Below are 16,641 nucleotides of genomic sequence, written 5' to 3'. Positions count from 1 at the left end.
AAACAAAGGAGGAGGCTACAATGCTTGATAAGAAATGTACTCATTATCTTGCCCATGTAATTGTAACCCCTCTGTACAGTATTTTCACAATAAAAAATACGTTTATAATAATAATAAAAAAGAAATGTGCTCTTTACCTGACTTATTTAACTGTAACTACTCTGTATATCACCTTTATAATCCCACAATAAAAAATTTAAAAAATAAAAAAGAGAACTGTTTAGTAAATAACTAGTTTTATTCTCTCACTCTCTTTTAGTACAGAGGTTTGAACTCAGGTTTTCATGCTTGCTAAGTAAGCATTCTATCACTAAGCCATGCCTCCATACCTATTTTTTGCTGCTCAGGTATGAGCCTGGACCACAATCTGCCTCCTGGGCTGGGATGATAAGCATGTGTCACTGCATCCAGCTTCCCTCTGTTGACATGGAGTCTTGCACTTGTCTGCCTGGGCTGGTCTGCAGCTACAATCCCTGACCTCTAATTTCAGCCTGTCATATAGCTGAGGATAACAGGCCTAGCTATGGGTTGAAAGGGAGTCTCCTGAACTTTTCTGACTGGGCTAGCTTCAAACTATGACTCTCCTTTTCAGTCTTCCAAGTAATTAGGATTACAGGTGTAAGCAACTGGCAGCCAGCAAGAACTGGTTTTGTTTTTGCTGCTGTTTGTTTTTGTGCTTGAACTCAGGGCCTGGGCACTGTCCTTGAGCTTTTCAAATCAAGGCTAGCGCTCTACCACTTGAGCCACAGCTCCACTTTTGTTTTGATGGTTAACTGGAGGTAAGAGTCTCATGGACTCTAATGCTCAGGCTGGCCTCAAACCAACTTAGGTCCTCTGATCTTGAAAAGCTAAGACTGCAGGTGTGAGCCATTGGTGCTGAGCTAAAGGAAAACTCTTTACTCTATTATTCCAAAATACCTGGAGCCTGGACTAAACAGAATTAATTTATGATACTTGGGGGGGAAAAGAATCTAAAAAGGAAGCAAGAAAGGCCTTCTCCAAGTTGGACAAACACCACCTTTTGTGTTCGTGACTGAAGTGTGGTCCTCATAGACCTGGCCTAGACAAGACCTAGAACCTTCATACACAGGAGGAGTACCCACCTGCAATGGCCTGCACAGCGACCCGCAAGAACCCCCGCACTTCCCCCTTCTCACTGACGATGGCCACTCTGTGGATCAGGGGCACAGGGTACAGCAGATTGCTCAGGTACACAAATGCCCTGGAGTCAGAAGGCAGAAAACCACATATCAGAGAATCCCAAAGAGGGACAAGCCGGCTCTCAGGCGCACTGAGACTATCTTCTCTCAAGTGAGCCGGCTTCTAGGCCTTGTCTTAAAATCACCTCTCAGTTCTGTCCTTTCAAACTGCCTCCAGTTGCTTTTTTCAGCTTTGACAACACATACAAATGCAAATGTTTGTCAAGACAGCTGACAAAGACCAACTTACACCAAATTAATCTCTGTAAGAATTGTATTGCAGGTAGAAGAGTAACAGTTGGAAGTAGACCTTTGAGACACTGCTCTGCGAAAACGGCTGGTAGGGAAAGGAAACAATTGAAGGGCTTAACCTTTAAATATAAGAAACTACCAAGATTCTTTCCCAATAGACAGAAACCAGGAGACAAAAAAAAGGCAGGATAATATGAATGAAATAGAGTTAATAACTTAAAAAGCCACATTATTGCATCTTTATTTTTATTCTAAGAACTGTTATCTTGAGGCAGGGTGACTAGCAATGGTAAGGGAAGCCTACAGGTGTGGCAGAGACTACACAGCCAGAAATTTCTTGAGTAGTGAACCTGCAGGAGTCTCTGAATTGGCATCAAGGTAAATGCTACCAGAGAAGAAAGCTGGTTCCTATGGATTTAAAACCTAAGATGTATATATATATATATATATATATATATATACATATATATATGTATATATATGTATATATATATGTATATAAACTGTTACAGATCTAACAGTTTTTATTTCAAACAAACAAGTAAACTCCTATGACATCTATATTATCTTCTTTCATTATTTTGTAGCAATTAAAACTGGTGACTGCAGAGTTTCAGAGTGCTCATTCCAATGAGTGGAAGAGATTGAGGATCTAGTTCCTACTGTTACTCCTGTCTTCCCACTTGGTATATGCTGATCTTTGCACATAAAACAAAAAGACAAAGAATGCATCAGGAAATCAAACAACTGAATGTGACACACAGGCCTGTCTGCTGTTCTCCTACTCTGATACAAACTTCAAAACAAAGCAAGAAGGATGGAGGAATGGATCCTTGAGATTTCAATTCAAGATAATGAAAGCAATTATGAAAACAGAATACATAATAAAAAGTAGTATTAATAAAACATAAGAACATAAATGACATGTGAATGACAACGGAAATGAAATAAATGCAAGTCAACATCGAATCAGTTCATGGTATCACTTCCCTTTCAGTCTGCCTCCAAAGCAGGAGGGGAAGTACTAAGAGACAAAGAATTAAAGCTTTGTTGTTCAAAAGTTTAAAAATAAACATGTAACCTAAAAAGTATTACAAACATTACCATCCAATGCTATTTCTATGACTACGTTTAAGACTAAGAATTTGGCCTGTGGAACCAAATGGATACTTTACCTCCAAAGTCAGATCACTGTTCTCCCCTAGAGGCTGATCCCATCAGACATGGCTGCTTCAAACACTGGGGCCATGCAGAGCTATCCTATGTGCCCCCTGGACAGAGTCTTCTCTGTACTAAATGTTCACCTCCTCCCTTTGATCTCCCATCTTCAGGTGCTATTTTAATCACCAGGTCCCTGCAAGGTTATACCATCTGAGCAATACACACAATTCTTTCATCATTGCTCTGATTTGCACTTAAATGTTTTGTACTTCTGTCACTGACTGTAAGTCTGTCAGAACAAAAACCATCTCTTCTTTTGCTTACCACTGTCTGTAGAGAGTCTGACGTAATATATATGCTTAATATGATGAATGAACATGTCTGTATGTAAGAGAAAAGGAAAGAGATCTTCCTCTAACTTTAAGTGGAAGATTTATCAGAAAAAATGTATTATACCTGAGGCTGAGAGGCAAAACCATTGAGCTTTATTATTATTATTATTATTTTGTTGGTCATGGGGCTTGAACTAAGGGCCTGCTCACTGTACCAGCCTCTTTGTGCTAGCACTCTCCTACTTGAGCTACAGTGTCACTTCCGTTTTTTGAGTGGTTAATTGGAGATAAGCATCTCATGGAGATTTTTCTGCCTGGGCTAGCTTCGAACTATGACCCTCAAATCTCAGCCCCCTGAGTAGCTAGGGTTACAAGTGTGAGCCACCAGTGCCTGGCTTATTGTTACTTTAAAATTTTTTATTTATTCTTTGGTGCCATTATTGGGGCTTGAATTCAAGGCCTTGAGCTCTTACTTGGCTCTTCCACTCAAAGCTGATGCTCTATCACTTGAGTCATACCTCTACTTCTGGACTTTTGCTGGTTAGTTTTTGTTTTTGTCGGTCATGGGTCTTGAACTCTGGGCCTGGGTTCATTCCCCGAGCTCTTTAGCTCAAGGTGAGTGCTCTACCACTTGAGCCACAGCACCACTTCTGGTTTTCTGGTAGTTAATTGGAGAGATAAGAGTCTCACAGACATTCCTGCCAGGGCTGTTTTGGAACAGCAATCCTCAGATCTCAGCTAGGATTACAGGCATGAGCCACCGGCACCCAGTTTACTGGTTAATTTGAGATAAGTCTCGTCGACTTTTCTGTCTGGGCTAGCTTCAAAACTCACTCCTCAGAATTTCAGCCACTTTAGTAGCTAGTATGATAGGTGTGAGGTACTGATTCCAGGCTCTGGGCTTCTTTTTGTTGAGATGAAGTTGTGTGAGCTTTTTTGCCTAAGCTAGCCTGCAACTGCTATCCTCCCAATCTGTCTTTTAAGTAGCTACTATTACAGGTGTGAGACACTAGCACTCACTTTTTGTTGTTGTTGTTTTTGTGGGACCTCACACATGCTAGTCAGGTGCTCTACCACATGGGGCTATATCTCAGCCCCCAAAGCCCTTGCATTCTTAGAAAAGCATATCACCTTCACAGGAATATTATAAAAAGTAACATTGGAGCACACATTAAAGATGAGAATTTCCTCTCTGCTTATGGAAACGGCTCTTCCACTGAATAGGAATTGTTGCAGGTGTCTCTAGTTAGCACATCTGCAATTCCATGGCAGGGTGGGCCATCACTTCTGTGATACATGAATGAATACATGCTCACCAGACTGCTCCTGTCCCCCTAGCCCAAATTACTGCTGCATCAAAAGTTCTCCTCTGAAGCTTTCTAAATTTCTGTAATTACTCTAATTTTGGAAGTCCTTATACTTTGAACTAGCAGACTGAAGGAGAACAGAGATGAGAGGGAAGATATAAAGGACATGTTAGCTGAAAAACTCTGTGATGTTACATCAGAAAGAGAAAATAAATTTGTCAACATAAAGAAAATAGCATAATTACAGTGATTCTTACAGAGGAATGTCAATTTAGTTCAGAGAGGTTTACAGAATCATCTTTTGCCCCCTTTTCAACCTAGAAGTCTAGCTTACGTCTCTCATCCCAAATTATGGTGGATGGTTTATACATCCCAGCATGCCATAAGAGAATAGCTAAAGGGACAAGCTCTTTGCATCTGGATACAAAGATTCACCAGAGGTAATCAAGGTCAGTCAACAAATCTACAAGCAGAATTTCATTAGGAAGATGGAAACTTTTACAAGTGAGTCACATTTATAATTCCATGCCAATATGGAAAAATCCAATCCTACAAATTACAAAGCAGGAAAGAAGTAATCGTTGTTACAGCCAGTGACTGCCAAACAATTGGTGATGCTGCACCGTCATGCATGTTCTTGTGGAGAAGGAATGTAATTGAGGGCCAAATGGACAGCCATCTTCCACTTTATCACCTGCTATGCTTTCACCTCCTCCCCAGTCTCTTCTCTATTTATTTTTGGCAGTACTGAGATTCGAACTCAAGGTCTTGCACTTGCTAACCACATGCTCTGTTGCTAGAGCCATGCCCGAGTCTTCTTTGTTTAGTAGGGTCTCACTTTTTACACAGGCTGGCCTACATTTTTTCTACTTACATTTCCTGTATAGCTGGGGTGACAGGTGCATACTGATGCACTCAGTTTTTTACTGGTTGAGATGGAGATACCCAAACTTTCTGTCAAGAATGGTCTCAAACCACAATCCTCTCAATCTCAGTCTCCCAAGGAATTAGGATTATAGGCAGGAGTCACTGTACCCAGTGTCTCTATTTACTTGCTACTGGTGATTAAACCCTAGGTCTTACAACTGGGCTATATTCCTAGCCAACTTCTATCTCCTAGTCTCTTGCAAGGTGACACTAGTTTTAGAAGTCTAGAACCGAACCCAAACTAATGAAAAGACCAATTTCTGAACCATAGCTTCATAAATATATCAGGTGAAAATAAAATAAAAGTTGACTGCTTTATATTTATACTTGCATCTAATATGAGAAAAAAGAAAAATACTAGAGAATATACTTATATCTTAAAAAATACATATATCTTGATTGTACCTATATATATATATATATATATATATATATATAAAAGTAGATAGGTTTTGTGTGTGTGTGTGTGTGTGTGCTGGTCCTGGGGCTTGAACTCTGGGCCTTGGACTGGCTGGACCTTTTCTTTGAAATTTAGTCCTTGTATCTCAGCCTTCTAAGTAGCTGGGATTATATGCACTGGTGCCTGGCTAAGCAGGATTCTGACTTCATCTTTTTGTTTTTTGAGGCACTGGGTTTAAACTCAGGGCCTTGTCCTTTGAAAAAGATCTTTTTTTGGGGGGGGGTCTGGTCGTGGGGCCTGAACTCTGGGCCTGGGCGCTGTCCCTCAACTCTTCAGCTCAAGGCTAGCGTTCTACTACTTGAGCCACAGCGCCACTTCCAGCTTTTTTCTTTTTTCTTATGTGGTGCTGAGGAATTGAACCCAGGGCCTCGTGCATGCAAGGCAAGCGCTCTACCACTGAGCCACCTTCCCAGCCCTGAAAAAGATCTTTTAAGGCTCTCAGTATATAGCTGGTACTGGGACTAAGTATATGGGCAGAAGATGTAACAGCCAACTCTTTAGAATAGGATGGCCATGTATGAGGGCACAGACAGCCATGGAAGAAAGCATTATTTTCCCATTACTTGTCAGTGCCTTTCTTAGTCAGCTTCTCTGAATTCTAAGCATCTGATTCTGGCAATAGACCAGTAGAAAACAATATTCATGGTTCTACAATCTCATTGTGTTTACTCAGGAAGAAACTAAACTTTACATGTTCCTTACCACTGTAAAAAAAAACTGTCTAATATTATTACTCGACATTGTAATTGAGGTTTTCATTTCTACCAAAGAACTTATCTTTTCCCCTTTTTCATGTGTTAAATTTTGGAACACATGTCTGTGGGGTGGGAAGGGGAGAGGTCAAGAGACTTGCTGAACTTTTTTTTTTGGTTGGTCATGAGGCTTGAATTCAGGGTCTGGATGCTGTTCCTAAGCTCTTTTTCTCAAGGCTAGAGCTCCACTACTTTGAGCCATAGTGCCACTTCCAGTTTTCTGGTGGTTCATTGGAGGTAAGAGTCTCATGGACTTTCCTACCTATGTTGGCTTTGAACAGTGATTCTCAGATCTCAGCCTCCTGAGTAGCTAGGATGAGCTGAGTAGCTAGCGTAAGCCACCGGCGCCCAGCTCCATTTTTATTTTACATAAGCAGTGTTAGCCACTTAAGAGTAGTTGAGTTCAACAATACATTCAATATGTTCAACAAGACATTGTGGTTCTAATATACCACTAAACTTAATTTTTATACTTTAAAACCTAGACCTTGTTTTAGCTTAACCCAATGAATGCTCTATTATTGGAATTATAATGACCATTACTCATCATGAAGCTTGGATATGGACAAAGACACAGTATTGGGAACATGTGACGGAGGGTTCTGCATTTCTAATAGAGGAATGCATAGTCTGACAGCAAGACAATGCCTCAGTTTGGGGAACTCAACAAAAGCAGTTTCATGTAGCACTAAACAAATATTCATTGTTGATAGGGTCAACAGACATTTTCTGAGATTTGTCATTGTAAATCCTATAGGTCAATTCTGGCCAAAGCAATACAGAAAAACAGTCCCTATAGCCAAAGGGAAATCAGACTCAAGAATCCTGCTTCTTTCTAAGGTCCTTTTTAAGATTCAATGGACTAAGCAAAAAACAAACAAACAAAAAACCCCATGTACTGAACTCTACTCCTAAGCCTAGTTCAGTCCTCTGGCCCCTGTGGAGGCTTGTCTAACCTCGGGCTCACTGTGGTCCACCACATGCTATTGCCATATGCTTCCTCCCAACACTGCCATCTGTGGAGTCCATTGTCTTTGACTCTGCTTTAATTACTTTCTCTTTTGGGGTTTCCTCCTTCAGAACAATACTATTGGGCAATTTAGGACAAGCAGTCCTGAACATAACGTCTTCACAAATTGCTGTGTGCTTTTTCACAAAGTACCTGAGTGCTCTCTCCAGCCAGATTGACCTTTATATTAGAAGCCCAAGCATTAGAGGATGTGAGACTGAGGATTCATGAATTAAACTGGCGAAGGCAAGACTATCTAAAATTGTGCAGAGGCCTTTAAAAGCAAGAGCTGGTCCCTTTTTGCCTTTCTCATAATAACCTCACCAACCTTCCTACTAAAATGAACCAAGGGGATCGGTCGTAAAACGGGTCATGCCCATCACTGAAGAGGTCTGATCCCTCCTCCGTCCCTGCGTCAGAGCCGGTGTCATCCACGAATGCCTCATCATCAAAATCCTCCATCTCATCTTGCTGCTCGTCAGCCAGCTCAGTGATGTCGGAATCGGCGGTGGAAAAAGTGGGGGAGGGTGTGCGGTCAGCAAGGCGCTCATTCACACAGCCGTGGAAAATGGGGGAGCTAGACACCAGGTAAGACGCCAATTAACACAGCCAGGGAAAAAGGAAGAGTTGGTTAAACAGGAAGCTATAGGTGCCAACAGGACAGAATCCACTGCAACACAATCAGAGCAAATAGAAAAGCAAAAGAATAAAAATAGCGTAACTTATCTGGGTCAAGTGAAAGGGAATAGGGCAGGGTGAAAAAGTTCTACAAGGATGGATCCTTAGAATAAGAAACGCAAAGGAAATCCATGAGTAGACAACCCTTGGTAAATATGGTATAAATTGTGTTATAAAACATTTCTATTCTCTCATTCATACAAAAGATCAGCATCCAGGCCTCAAAGGAGCTACTCAAAAGTCAGGTGAAATAGAAAGATTTGAATTCTCATTTTAGAGCAGAAACAAAATGCAAGGAATTATACTGGCCACAGCAGGCATGCTTTCCTTGGGTAAGATGTGTCTGGCCAGTTCATCTCTTTAAAAAAAGCAAACAACAATAACAAAAAAAACCTAGTCTATTATCAAAGTGGAGTAGAAAAGGATTTTACTTCATTTCAATAAAATACTAGTACTTCAATAACTCCTTTTCACCTAGTTTCTTTTCTTTTTTTCTTTGCCAGTCCTGGGGCTTGAACTCAAGGCCTAGGCGCTGTCCCTGGTCTTCTTTTGCTCAAGGCTAGCACTCTACCACTTGAGCCATAGAACCACTTTCAACTTTTTTGTTTATGTGGTACTGAGGAATTGAACTGAAGGCTTCATGCATGCTAGGCAAGCATTCTACTACTAAGCCACATTTTCAGACCTTACCTAGTTTCTTTAAATATTATAACAGAGATTTTCGCAGTTGAAAACAGCTCCAATACTTGAAATCAGTAAAGTCAAAACTTAAATTTCTCTGCTTCCAAATTTCTAAGAACTCGGGGCTGGGAAGGAGTGTTTGCCTTGCATGCATGAAGCCCTGGGTTCGATTCCTCAGTACCACATAAGCAGAAAAAGCCGCAGTGGCACTGTGGCTCAAGTGGTAGAGCCCTAGCCTTGAGCTGAAGAGCTGAGGGAGAGCGCCCAGGCCCTGAGTTCAGGCCCCACAATTGACCAAAAAAAAAAAAAGAACCCAACTCAATAAAGTCTCACAGAGGCAATATCTTTTTTCATAAAATATTAGAGGCGGGCTGGGAATGTGGCTTAGTGGTAGAGTGCTTGCCTCGCAGGCATGGAGCCCTGAGTTTCATTCCTTAGTACCACATAAACAGAAAAAGTTGTAAGTGGTACTGTGGCTCAAGTGACAAAGTGCTCAGGGACAGTGCCCAGGCCCTGAGTTCAAGCCTTAGGACTGGCACTGGAAAAAAAAAAAAAAAAGAGTGAGAGAGAAAGAGATTCAAGAAGACTGCCAACAGAAGCGAGATAATTGCTCTAAGGAAAAAGTGCACAAATCAGAAAGAGGAATAGTTGTAGCTTGCTAAGGCATACACACAAACTATGATTTTATTTAGACTGTGCAAAACATACACGTAAGTTTTGTTTTTCCTTTCAATCTATCTTTATCAACTATGAAAACATTTTGTGAAAAAGCTAGGAGCCAGGGGAGAGTGTTGGTTAAAAGTTGGCAATCAAAACAATACACATGTTGAAATAAGACAGTGTTTATACCATGAGTGGATAAAATTAGAGAAAGGGTTTTGTTAAATGTACTTTTTCCCCCTTTTAATTCCCCAGAATATCTGCTGAGATTTTAAATAGTTAAAACAAAAATGCTCAGTATTTAAAAGTAAAACAACAATATCATCACATACCTTCCCACAAGTTTGAACCAGTGGAACCGATCGTAGAACGGGTCGCTGCCTGTCATGGTGGTTTCACTTTCATCTTGGGCACCAGAGGCCATCTCGCCCGCCCTGTCGTACATCTCTCGCATTAAATCTAGTCTCTGCCTGTGGAACAAACAAGAGGCAGGAGTGGTTCATAGCATCAGATTGCATTAGTGCTGTGTTCTGGAAGCATATTCCATACAATATTTTTTTCAAAAAGTTGTTCCCATCATTGAATGTTATTACAAAAAAATGAAAGCCAAAAGAAGACACCAATGTCTATGTCACAAAAAAATGAAGAATGGACAGTGAGATGGGTCAAGTGGCATACACCTATAATCCCAGGCACTCAAGAAACTGAGACAGGGCTGGGAAGGTGGCTCAGTGGTAGAGCGCTTGCCTTGAGCTGAATTGCTGAGGGACAATGCCCAGGCCCAGAGTTCAGGCCCCACGACCGGACCCCTACCCCCCCAAAAAAAGAAGAAACTGAGACAGAAGGATTACAAGTTCAAGGCAAGCATAGACTACATAGCAAGACTATCTCAAAAAAAAAAAAAAAAAGAACAGCCAGTTAACCTGTACTGAGCCAACAGTCTCAAAGGAAACTAGTTCAATGGTGTGTGATATTTCAATATACTCAGACAGTGGCAATTATCATACTAAATACAAATAAAGCTAGATGTAACTTCCCTGTTTTCTGAAAAAAGATAAATGATTTCTAAATACAAGATAGAAATAATAATCATAGAATTGGATCAGCCAATATCAAAGGTATTTGAGGAGTGGGATTCATTCTCCTAGAAAATGGATATGGTAATATCATTAGTCTGCAAGAGCACAGAAAAAACAGCACTCATCCTCAGAGAGAAGAGAATGTGAAGGAACCCGCTTGAGCAATTTACTATTATTTCCTAAGTGAAACAATCAACTTATATGAATATCTTCATACTTGAGTTTCTCCAGAGACCAATAATGTGTTGCTCCATTCTTCAGATCCTGAACTTCTACTGCTACCACTGTACGAGGGAAAGGCCTGTCTTCATGCGTTTTGTCCATCTCAGTGGGAAGCAACTCAGGAGGCAACGGGGAGTAGAGTGTGTCAGTCAGCAGAACAAACTGAAACTGCACCTGAGTGGGAAGGATAAAGCAGTGACATTACCATTTCAGCAAGTAAGCCTCACAGCCCAGGCGATATTGCTATGCCAATGGGAAAGAGGCTGAATGTGAAGTATGTGCTCAACAAATAGCTTCTGACTACCTAAAAAAGTTGGCTACCTATGATATTAAACACAGGGAACAATCCTAATTGCAGACTAAGCAATTTACAACTTTGTTTTCCTAGCTTGGAAGAGTGTTTTTATATAAACTAAAATCCCAGTAAATACATTTTGGCTGACTGAACAAAGGCTTCAGTGGAACTTATACTAGAGACCAAAAGATGGATCCAACAATGCATCTCTAGTCATCATTAATGAGAGAGGTTGGAACACACCAAAGGTTTCAATTTTAAATTCAGAGGATTACAACGACTACTCTTAGAAGCGTTTACTATATGGTAAGTGTCATGCATCATGTCATTTATCTCTTGCTACTACCCTATATTTTCACCAACAAACACTGATTAAACACTAGGTACAGCATTAAGAACAGAAAAACAAAGTCCCTGCCTTTAGTCTACTTGGTGATGAATGTGTTAGTAATTACAGTGTGAGATGGGTTTCTGAGATCAGGAGTGAAGCTGAGGTCTACTTGACATAAGGAGAATTTAGCCCTGGGAGATAAATTTTTCCAAGTCAAGCAGTCTGTTTTCCTTCTTGCTGTACAATGTGGTCTCTGGCTGTAATCTTAGCAATCAGGAGACAAACAGTAGAGCATAGGAAGGTTCAATCAAATGTTCGGTGTAAAATGTTGGTAGCAATTATGAAAATAGATAACTTACAGTTATTGTCTTTTACCATGCTCAGACAGTATTTTTAGTGTTTTATGTACATTCTCTCTTTCATCTGTCATAACAGCTCTGAGTGACAGGCTCTGTTGTCAACCTCATTTTGTGGATGAGTAAATCTGTTAACTAGGTCAGTGCAACTCGTGACACTGGACTGGCCCAAGCCTTGTGGGAGCAGAGCACGTGTGCTGGTGCATCGCACAGCAGTGCCTCGCAGATGCTAGGAGTCAAGTAATTAAGTGGTGAAGAGACTTACAGGCTTAATAGTACAGACTTAATAGTCAAAACCTAAAGTGAAGCTGGGTACTGGTGGCTAACGCCTATAATCCTAGTTACTCAGGAGGCTGAGATCTGAGGATTGTGGTTATAAGCCAGCTCAAACAGAGAAGTGCCCATGAGATTCATTTCCAATTAACCATTCAAAAACCAGAAAGTAGTGCTGTGGTTCATGTGGTTGAGACTAGCCTTGAGCACAATGAAGCTCAGGGATGGAGCCCAGGCCCTGAGTTCAAGCCCCAGGAAAAATAACATGCTAATGAAAAAACATGCTAATGAAGCTAGGCACCAGTGGCTAGGAGCTGAAGAATACAATTAAAAGCCATTCTAGCAGAAAAATCCATGAGACTCTGATCTCCAGTTAACAAGCAAAAAGCTGGAAGTAAACGCGTGGCTTGAGTAGCAGAGTGCCTGCCTTGAGTAAAACAACTAAGCAGAGCTAGAGGCCCTGAGTTCAAAGCCCTAGCACTGGTGTGCACACGTGCATGCACACATACACACAAAATTAAAGTGAAATTGAGATTTTTTTCCCCCAGAAATCCAAGAGAAACATCACACACACACACACACACACACGTTATGCACACTTATGTATGCACACACACAAAACTAAAGTGAAATTGAGTTTTTTTTCAGACCCAAGAGAAACATTTTTTTTTGTTAAGAGCAATTTCTAGCTCTTATCAAATACAATAAACTAAATAATAAACTAAAAACATGCATTTTAAGTTTAGTTAGTAGCTACTATGTCCTATGCACATACGTTGAATAAAGTATACAGAAAGCTGCTTCATAGCATAAAGCAGATGAGTTCCCTGAAGAGAATGGTTAGTTCGGTTGCAGCTCAGCTGTGCCTGTGTATCACCCACATTCTCAGCACTTCCTTACCTTTTTCTTCAACTCCACACTGATGGCACTGGCTTCCTTCAGGTATACGGCATTGCCCCACAGCAAGTCCCGTAAAGAGGTAAACTGGTGAGACTTCCATTTCCGGAAGGCCCACTGGGCCAATTCAAACTCATGCTGTGTCCAAGGAGCTGAAAGACCAAATGAAGCATATTTAATGGTCATCTCACACCTGTAAGGAAATCACACTCCTACCTTACAGCATTTACCATGCTATTTCCCAGTTTTGTTTATTAGTAAAGCTTGCTTACTAGGTTGATTTTATAGAAGCCATACATATATTTGAGAAAACCTTAAGTTCTATTTATTTGAAACAGTACAATAAGGAAATCTATTTCCTCTTCCTTTATTTCTAAATAGACAATTTTAATATGTGACTATAATTTTTTTTTTGGGTCAATCATGGGGCTTGAACTCTGGGCCTGGGTGCTGTTCCTGCGCTCTTCAGCTCAAGGCAAGAGCTGAAGCCACAGCTGGCTTGAGCCACAGCGCCACTTCCGGTTTTCTAGTGCTTTTCTAGGATTACAAGTATGAGGCTCGGCCCCCCGGCTTTGTGACTAGAATATTTCTTTCTTTTTTTTTTTTTTTTGGTTGGTCGTGGAGCTTGAACTCTGGGCCTGGACACTGTCCCTCAGCTCTTCAGCTCAAGGCGAGCGCTCTACTGCTTGAACCACCTTAGATCTCAGCCTCCTTAGTAGCTAGGATTACAGGTGTGAGCCACTGGGGCCCGGCTTGGGATATTTTTGGACTTGTATTGGGCTTGAATTCAGGCCTCACTCTCACTTGGATTTTATTCTCAAGGCTGGTCCTCTACCACTTGACTCATAGTTCTATTTCCAGATTTTTGCTGATTTATTAATTAATTTATTTATTTTTGGTCCAGTCATGGGCCTGAACTCTGGGCCTGGACGCCGTCCCTCAGCTCTTCAGCTCAAGGCTAGCGTTCTACCACTTGAGCCACAGCGCCACTCCAGCTTTTTTCTTTTTGCTTATGTGGTGCTGAGAAATTGAACCCAGGGCCTCAAGCATGCAAGGCAAGCGCTCTACCACTGAGCCACCTTCCCAGCCCTTTCGCTGGTTAATTAGAGATACATATCTCAGGGAGTTTTTTTGGCCAGGCTGACCTCAAACTGTAATCTTCACATTTCATTCAGCCTCTTGGTAGGTAGGATTATACATGTACACCATCAGTGTTTGAATTGATCCTATTTTAAATTTCCCCAAATACATTTGATAACAGGCCATGTACCACCATGCCTAGTCATTGGCTGAGATGAGAACATACTAATTTTTTGCTTAAGCTGGCCTCAAACTGTAATCTTATTTTTGTATTACAAGTAGCTAGGATTACAGGCATAAGCCACCATGCCTATCCTTTTTTACTTTCTAATACAGAAAAAAGTGTCCTATTTCACTTAGGTACTTAAAAATACATAGCTCAGTATAAAAATTAAGAGATCTGGCCGGGCGCTGGTGGCTCACGCCTGTAATCCTAGCTACTCAGGAGGCTGAGATCTGAGGATCGCGGTTCAAAGCCAGCCCAGGCAGGAAAGACCGTGAGACTCCTATCTCCAATAAACCACCAGAAAACCGGAAGTGGCGCTGTAGCTCAAGTGATAGAGCGCTTGCCTTGAGCTGAAGAGCTGAGGGACAGCGCCCAGGCCCAGAGTTCAAGCCCCATGACCGACAAAAAAAAAAAAATTAAGAGATCTTTCGAGGTTAATCTAAAGCCATGAGACTAACGAGAAGTTGTGTGGGGAACTGGAATATGAGGGTAAAGAAGAGTGATAAACCAAATGAAGTTAATCAGGATATATTGTATACATTTGGAAATGTCACAATGACCCTTACTAATAAGAACATCTGCCAGGAATGGATGCATTCCAAATGAAACAGACCATCTGAACTATGATTCATTCATTCCTCCCTTCCTCCTTCCCTCCCTTCCTTTCTTCCTTCTTTCCTTCCTTGCTTTCTTTTGCCAGGCCTGGGGTTTGAACCCAGGGCCTGGGTACTGTCCTGGATCTTCTTTTGCTCAGGCTAGCACTCTACCACTTGAGCCACAGTGCTATTTCTATTTTTTTCTGTTTATGTGGCACCGAGGAATTAAACCCAGGGCTTCATGTATGCTAGGCAAGCACTCTACCACTAAGCCACATTCACAGCCTCTTTATTTATTTATTTAGTTAGTTAGTTTCTTTTGTCGGCCATGGGGCTTGAACACTGGGCTTAGGTGCTGTCCCTGAGGTCTTCAGCTCAAGGCTAGCTCTCTACCACTTAAGCCACAGCACCACTTTCGGTTTTCTGGTGGTTAATTGGAGGTAAGAGTCTCAAGGTCTTTCATGCCCAGGCTGGCTTTGAACCACAAGCCTCAGATCTCAGCCTCCTGAGTAGCTAGGATCATAGGTGTGAGCCACCAGTGCCTGGCCTCTATATTTATAATTTATGTTTGCTCTGAGCTTTTATTTATTTGTTTTGTCAGCTGTGTGGCTTGAACTCAGAGCCTGGGCACTGTCCACAAGCATTTTTGCTCAAGGCGTGCGCTCTACCACTTTGAGCCACAGCACTACTTCTGGCTTTCTGTTGGTTAACTGGAGATAATTCTCATGACTTTCCTGCCCTGGGCTGTCTTTGAACCATGATCCTCAGATCTCAGCCTCCTGAGTAGGTAGAAGTATAGGTGTGCGTCACTGGCATCCACCCAGCTGCACTTTTATTTTAGATAAGCAGTGTTATCCACTGAAGAGTGGTTGAATTCAACAATATGTTCAAAATGTTGAATAACATATTATGGTTCTAACTCTGTATTATTTTTTTCCTTTCTTTTTTATTGTTACTATAAAGGTGGTGTACAGAGGGGTTTCAGTTACATAAGTCAGGTACTGAGTATAGTCAGCCTGTAATCCTAGCAAATTGGACAATGTCACCCTTTCCCTCACTGGACACATGAATTTCTTACAGGGATCTGAGACCATGAATGTCAACTTCCCAGAGATTCATTTGTATGAGGGCTGTCCTCAGAAACCTGAAGTTCTATGGGACACTAAGAGTCCTACTGCCCCTTCGCGGACTACAACGTGGGTGCTCAGCTCTGAGCATGGGTTAAATCATCTCTAAGTTGGTTCCGTTTAAGGTCAACAGAGGAGAGGTAAAGTCTGAGAAACCCAGCTTTGATAGGTGACAAAGGATCTGAAAAAAAAACCAGAAAGGGAAAGTTTCATTGTCTAAACTTCACCTTCTTCCTCCTCCTCTTCCTCTTCAGTTGTTTCTGCAGCCAGGGACCGGGTCTCAACCTGCTTCTGCAAGGCCTGCAATTTACTCTCATAGTCCTGAAGGAAAACAAAGGAAATGACATGTAGGAGAGGGAGGAAATAAGAGGGAAGGAAAATGATACTGGGGAAAGTAGAGAGAGCAAGGGACAAAAACATGAAAGGGAGACTAAGGAATGACACAATAATATTTACACATTGAGGAATTCCAGAGAAAGACAATGCTGCAAAAGATCAAATTCACCAGTACTGCCAAAGTTCCAGTTATCTGTTTGGAAGGTGAAAAAATTAAGACTGTAGTCTGTGAAGTACTCTGTGGGTGACAAACCATCTTTATAGTGGTAGAATGAATTCTGCCTTCAGATAACCAGAAGCTCTCATCAGTATTGGACTGAAATAATTTATAGATCATATTGTTATTCAAGAGACATTTTGTTTTAAAATCTATTTGCTAGAATTCAAATCAGATTTGTCTTTCAT

General features: G+C 41.3%; 1 protein-coding gene across 1 annotated transcript in view; it reads right to left on the bottom strand.

Annotated features, from left to right (window-relative positions):
- LOC105997376 (kinesin-like protein KIF1B) overlaps positions 1 to 16,641 on the bottom strand; it is a 60,228-nt gene that overhangs the window by 43,200 nt on the left and 387 nt on the right. The window contains exons 2-7 of the mRNA XM_013031798.1: positions 16,128 to 16,221; positions 12,875 to 13,023; positions 10,715 to 10,893; positions 9,751 to 9,888; positions 7,728 to 7,976; positions 1,100 to 1,222 (exon numbers count right to left, since the gene is read on the bottom strand). Coding sequence (XP_012887252.1) covers positions 1,100 to 1,222; positions 7,728 to 7,976; positions 9,751 to 9,888; positions 10,715 to 10,893; positions 12,875 to 13,023; positions 16,128 to 16,221 — 932 coding nt within the window. The remainder of the gene's footprint in view (positions 1 to 1,099; positions 1,223 to 7,727; positions 7,977 to 9,750; positions 9,889 to 10,714; positions 10,894 to 12,874; positions 13,024 to 16,127; positions 16,222 to 16,641) is intronic.

The sequence above is a fragment of the Dipodomys ordii genome, unplaced genomic scaffold, assembly GCF_000151885.1.
Source record: "Dipodomys ordii isolate 6190 unplaced genomic scaffold, Dord_2.0 Scaffold6, whole genome shotgun sequence".
Lineage (NCBI taxonomy): Eukaryota > Metazoa > Chordata > Mammalia > Rodentia > Heteromyidae > Dipodomys > Dipodomys ordii.
Note: the sequence above shows the minus strand (reverse complement) of the source record. Positions and strands in the feature narration are given on the sequence as shown.